The sequence below is a fragment of the Oncorhynchus kisutch genome, linkage group LG23, assembly GCF_002021735.2.
Source record: "Oncorhynchus kisutch isolate 150728-3 linkage group LG23, Okis_V2, whole genome shotgun sequence".
NCBI lineage: Eukaryota > Metazoa > Chordata > Actinopteri > Salmoniformes > Salmonidae > Oncorhynchus > Oncorhynchus kisutch.
In genome coordinates this window covers 34,319,270-34,324,565 of record NC_034196.2, presented here as the reverse complement: position 1 = coordinate 34,324,565, position 5,296 = coordinate 34,319,270, and the positions used below count along the sequence as shown (strand labels likewise).

At 42.9% G+C, this 5,296-nt stretch overlaps 2 protein-coding genes across 3 annotated transcripts; one reads left to right on the top strand and one right to left on the bottom strand.

The window, feature by feature from the left end:
* Positions 1-123: 123 nt before the first annotated feature.
* surf6 (surfeit 6) lies at positions 124-2,621 on the bottom strand. Its single transcript, XM_020457917.2, has 4 exons — positions 2,212-2,621; positions 1,777-2,007; positions 1,524-1,606; positions 124-1,373 (listed from the first exon to the last, which is right to left on the bottom strand). The coding sequence occupies exons 1-4, from the start codon at positions 2,300-2,302 to the stop codon at positions 675-677; spliced, it is 1,104 nt and encodes a 367-aa protein (XP_020313506.1). The 5' UTR covers positions 2,303-2,621; the 3' UTR covers positions 124-674.
* On the top strand, positions 2,555-5,199 carry surf1 (SURF1 cytochrome c oxidase assembly factor). 2 transcript variants are annotated; one of them, XM_031802708.1, is made up of 9 exons: positions 2,555-2,633; positions 2,928-2,991; positions 3,133-3,260; positions 3,350-3,432; positions 3,558-3,749; positions 3,868-3,940; positions 4,028-4,190; positions 4,409-4,490; positions 4,629-5,199. In XM_031802708.1, the coding sequence occupies exons 2-9, from the start codon at positions 2,949-2,951 to the stop codon at positions 4,690-4,692; spliced, it is 828 nt and encodes a 275-aa protein (XP_031658568.1). In that variant the 5' UTR covers positions 2,555-2,633; positions 2,928-2,948; the 3' UTR covers positions 4,693-5,199. The 2 variants fall into 2 exon arrangements, with proteins under 2 accessions (XP_031658568.1, XP_020313507.1); XM_020457918.2 differs by having other exon boundaries at positions 2,602-2,764.
* The last annotated feature ends 97 nt before the right edge of the window (positions 5,200-5,296 follow it).

The window sequence follows — 5,296 nt, the reverse complement described above, 5'->3', positions numbered from 1 at the left end:
GGGCTTAATATATAAATTGTCGCTTGCGCCTGTAGTTTTAGGTTGGTTTATTTCACCGGTTCTACACCAGCGGATGAATAGTGCACGCGCCAATGAAACAATTTAATAAATAATTAACCATCATTTGCTACCTTAGTGTTTCATTTGTTTACATAAACACCCATTAATAGGCCTATGAATCAATCAATCAAGAGTCAGTGTGCACCACATATGGCAATAACGTGTTTCCAATGCTATTTGTGTGGCGCTTTCAAACAAATGAATACAGGGTAGTTAATATGGGCATATTTCTTAAGTTCAATTACATTTAGCAAAACATTGACATTCAATATAGAGAAATCAGATGAAGTCAGGTATTTTAAACTGAAGCTTACACTTTCAATACAGGACATCCTTGGCATGTGTCAACCATTGCGACCAACAGAATAAAAAGTAAAACAGCAAGCATTGATTTGACAAAGAGCTCTGGTTATTCAAACCTTGAGGAACCCTGTATTGGGTCTTTGCCCTGTCCAGTGGCTTTTAACATAAGTCCAAAGCATTATGAATATTATGTGGACACTGGACAAAGCACCATACCACAAAAAGGCAGTAGAGCTCAATCAAAAAGACATGTTCATCAATTAATCAGTCCATTTTCCACAACCCTCAGCCTGACCCTCCTCCCCATCCACCTACACCTGAGCCTTCTTCAGGTCTTCAGGCAGCACGCGGCCCCTCTTCCTGGCCCGGTCCTTTTTCTTCTCCACTTTGCCCTTGTTGTTCTTCTGGATGTTCCTGCGTCTCTTGTCCTGTCGCCTTTGCATCTTCTCCACCACCGTCTCGCTGCGCTCCGTCCACTTCTTCTTCCGCTGCGAGCGCATCTTCTCTTTCCTCTTGAGCGAGGCCCTCAGCAGGTTCTCGTCATCCTTGATCTTCAGACCCTCTGCCTTGTACAGCACATTGGTCCACTTCATCTTCTCCTCCTGCACCTTGGCCTTGCCCTCATCCTTCTCCCGCAGCTCCTCCAGCTTAGCCTTGCGAGCCTCCACGCGCCCCAGCAACTGCTTGTAGTTCTTGCCCACCAGCGGTGTCAGGCCGCCTTTTATCCGGTTCTTCTTCTCCTTCTTCTTCTGCTCTTTGTCCAAGAACCCACCATCGCCCAGCTCCACCTTGTTGAAGACGATGGCTGTCTCGTCCCGCTTGCCCGCAGCTGGTGCGGTGGGAGGGGGGGCCTCTTCCCTTTTTATCTCAGGCTCATACTCTAAGCCAGCTTTCTCAGCAAGCTTCTTAATGAGGAACTCTTTACGCTTCCTCTTCTTGCGCTCCCTCTCCTGCTTTCTCTTCTCTCGCTTCTTCTGCACCTCCTCAGAGGATGGGTCCTTAGGGGTTCCCTACAGGAAGAAAAGGGGATGGAAGGTTAGTTGTAGGCTTTATCAACAGAAATGTGCATTGCCAAGTCATGACAGTCAATTGTGGATCGGTAATGAGACATTTTACCGCATGTAGACACTGAACAACCCCTTAGATAACCTAACACATACCTGCCCACGAGACTCCTCAATCTTCTCATGAAGTCTCTGCCGTAGAATATCTACCGTGGAGAATTTAGTACCCGGCTTTCCACCTTCAGGGTGAGAACAAAAGTCAGTGAAGAGTACAATAATGTCTCTGACATGGCTATTACACCATTTATATTGGACCTAGACAAAAAACAAAGAGGAAAGGCAAGTATCACCAGAAGATGTTAGGAAGTTGAGCATCATTTGTGGACTGGACATCAATATATAACTTTACCTTTGGGCTTCTGTTTAGTCTCAACCACCACCCCATTTGGAACTGTAGCTTTTGAGATCTTCTGTTCTACTACCCCAGGTGCTCTCTGTGCTGGGGTGATGGCAAGCTTCTTGTTAGGCTTCAAAGGTAACTTCTGGTGTTTCGCTACGTTGCTGTTTACACTTATCTGTTTGTGATTGGTTTTGTTCCTCTTCTTTGGAGGGCCAGCCACACGTCCACCTTGAAATGGGACTTCATTCATGAAGAGAGACAACATGTTAGGTTGTATAAGTACAGATGAAAATGCCTATACATTGGAGGGGTGTTTATTTTTAAGTCAGTGATGCTAGAGGTTCATTGATTAACATCAGCAACCATCTAAAATGTATTCAAAAACAATTGTCATACAAATTAAAACATGCAGCTAGCTAATAGATAGAACCTGAAAACATTTACCAAATGGCCTATTCCTTGGTTCTTGCTGTTGAGCACATACTTTACTCGCCAATTTCTGAAGGTATGAGTCCTTTGAAGCAAGACTTGCCATTTCTCGAACAACAAAAAAATCGACAACCACGAATCTGCTAACAATAAATAGCCACTAGCTAATGTACAGTCCCTCTTCAAACAGAAAGTACGAGCGAGATGTTGTAGGTCATCTTTCTGATACCTTAACCAATGGTGAATAACTTTAAATAACTTTACTTCTGATGATCAAAATAAAACTGCAACCAAAAAATGACAACCAAAGACAGACAGCATTAAAAGTACTAGCTAGCTACAAATGCACGTGTACAGACTGAAATGGGCGTCACATTGAAGTCAGGTTGGACCGGATGTAGTTACATCAAACACAATCCCTCCTGCACACAGGACATGTAAGTTATTTTGCCAGTTGCCCCGTCAAATTGACTATCTCTGTGTGTTTACCATATTTTCAGTAACTATGGGCAGTTTAACAGTTATGTTAGCGTGTTCTGCTAAGACCTTGAAGATGATCAAAAATAACGTAAGTTGATATAGCTACAGTACATGGCTACTGTATTTCAAGTATGAATATATTAAGAACTAACGTTAACTGGCGTTAGCTAGCTTTGCTGTTGCATAAATTCCAGTGACCTACAGTTTGACTGCTGATGTAATGATGTAGGTGAATGCATTTCTCTTTTCAGTCCCATGCAATTTATTTCAAGATGACTCTATTGCCACGACTGCCTCTCTTCAAACAATCAGAAGGTAATGTTTCAGACATATTCATAGCTAGCAAACTAGCCATGTGATTCAATGACCGAAGCTTACCATTTCATAACGTTGATTCGTAATGGTTATAGCTCTGACACCTTTCCAAACACTCCGACACCTTTCCAAACACTCCAGGCAAGTGTATCAACTTTGCTCGACTGTCAAGCTCCACAGCTGCCAGTGCAGCGAAGGGAGAGGACTCCTTCCTCAAATGGCTCCTGCTTCTGATCCCTGTCACCACATTTGGTCTTGGGACATGGCAGGTATGGCTCCATTAAACAGTAGTTCAAGTGGCAGTACCTCTAGAATGGATATGACAAATTATACTGACCTAAGCAACTCTTCTACTTAGGTGAAACGTCGGGAATGGAAAATTAAGTTGATTGCAGAACTGAGAAGTCTTACCTCCGTTGAACCCATTCCTCTTCCTATTGAGTGAGGAACCCATGCACACACAAGTTATCAGACAGATAATTACACATAATTATGTTGTCTTGATTTTTTTTAGTTCAGACTGGAAGTGTTTGTAATGTTCTTGTTTATATGTCTTTGCTTCCTAGTCCTCTGGAGTTGAACAATCTGGAGTACAGGAGAGTAAAGGTGCGTGGGCACTATGACCACTCCCAGGAGATGTACATCTTACCACGCTCACCTGTCGACCCGGAGAAAGAGGCAAGGGAGGCAGGCCAGCTGTCATCCAGTGGAGATACTGGAGCCAATGTCGTTACCCCATTCTATTGCAGTGACCTAGGGTAAGAGACACACACATCGCAATTGCTGCTACCAGTATGTGTGTGTATGTGAGAGCTCCAAAATGTTAAGACATTATTGTCTCCTTACACTGTTGACATTCTTGTATACATTTCACAGGATCACGATCCTTGTAAACAGAGGATATGTTCCTAGGAAGAAGATCAAACCAGAAACCAGGATGAAGGGACAGGTAAGGCCCCCCCTCCCCATATTCATTGTCTAATTCAAGACTCAAAGTTGTCATGGGTGCTGATTTTGTCATGGCGCTGCTCTGTAGGTGGATGACGAGGTTGACCTGGTAGGTGTGGTGAGGCTGACAGAGATCCGCAAACCCTTTGTGCCACAAAACGACGTGGAGCGCAACCGCTGGCACTACCGCGACCTGGAGACAATGGCTAGAGTCACAGGGGCTGAGCAGATCTTCATCGATGCTGACCTGGGTACAGCTCTCAGTATTACCCTATTTAGACAATACACTTTGATTTAATTGCATGGTATATGAGAAAATAAGGTATGTGAAAGACTGAATGGTGATTAACATTCCCTTCAGCTGAGGTTTGGAATAACAGTAAATCCATTTTTTATCCGAAGTGAGTTGGTAGTGCGTGTTTCATTGAGAATGAATGAAAAGCTAAGGTTTGTTGGTTAATATTCTCAGCCAGCACAATTCCGGGTGGACCTATAGGAGGACAGACCCGAGTCACCCTAAGGAATGAACATATGCAGTACATTATGACGTGGTAAGTTGTCATTTTTCACATCAATTACTGTCATTTTTTTCTTCACTTTGAGCCTCTACGGCTTGCATAACTAAAAGTAGAACTAGGATCACTTGAGCTGTATGCATATCCAATGAGTGCTTCTCTTCCTCTCTGTAGGTATGGCCTCTGTGCAGCAACCTCTTACATGTGGTATGCCAAGTTCATCAAAAGGATTGTGTAAAACACCCTGCAATGGCTTGAGTAGTGGAAATTAATACGTTTGTCATGAATATACCACAGCCAGATCATGGCAGTATAGAAGCTGCTGTAGGTACTTAATGTCTAGGTTTTATTTGACAAATGTACACTTAAAATGCAACATGTGAAGTTGTTGGTTTCATGAGCTGAAATAAAAGACCCCAGAAATTTGATACCAGTATTTCTCTCAAATGTGCAAAAATGTGTTACAACCCGCCTCAACTGCAGCCCACTTGTAGGCGAGCAGTTTAGACAAACATGGTGAAGTGCCCCACAATGGCATGGGCATTCATAAGCTGTGGACAATGAACAATTACATTTTTATAGATGGCAATTTGAATGCACAAAAATACCTTGAGCGAGGCTCATTTTTTTGTTGTCTATGCATATCTGCATTCCTAATCATGTGAAATCCAATTGGCCCAATGAATTTGATGTCCAAATCAATGAAATATGAATATGAAGTATCCTAATAAAATAGCAAACTGCATCCAGTTGTCATGTTATGATTGGGTGGTTTAAATATATTCAGGCCTGAGCTGTGCTATTTCAAGTAAAGCACACTACACGATGTTTCTGCTGGGTAA

What these genes read in the sequence shown, in the direction of transcription:
- surf6 (XM_020457917.2), bottom strand. Translation starts at nt 2,302, where the DNA reads ATGGCAAGTCTTGCTTCAAAGGACTCATACCTTCAGAAATTGGCGAGT. An exon ending in GACTAAACAGAAGCCCAAAG is followed by an intron (nt 1,607 to 1,776) that starts GTAAAGTTATAT and finishes CTCACCCTGAAG; the next exon opens with GTGGAAAGCCGGGTACTAAA. An exon ending in TTGAGGAGTCTCGTGGGCAG is followed by an intron (nt 1,374 to 1,523) that starts GTATGTGTTAGG and finishes TTCTTCCTGTAG; the next exon opens with GGAACCCCTAAGGACCCATC.
- surf1 (XM_020457918.2), top strand. Translation starts at nt 2,702, where the DNA reads ATGGGCAGTTTAACAGTTATGTTAGCGTGTTCTGCTAAGACCTTGAAG. An exon ending in TTGGTCTTGGGACATGGCAG is followed by an intron (nt 3,261 to 3,349) that starts GTATGGCTCCAT and finishes TCTTCTACTTAG; the next exon opens with GTGAAACGTCGGGAATGGAA. An exon ending in CCCATTCCTCTTCCTATTGA is followed by an intron (nt 3,433 to 3,557) that starts GTGAGGAACCCA and finishes TTTGCTTCCTAG; the next exon opens with TCCTCTGGAGTTGAACAATC.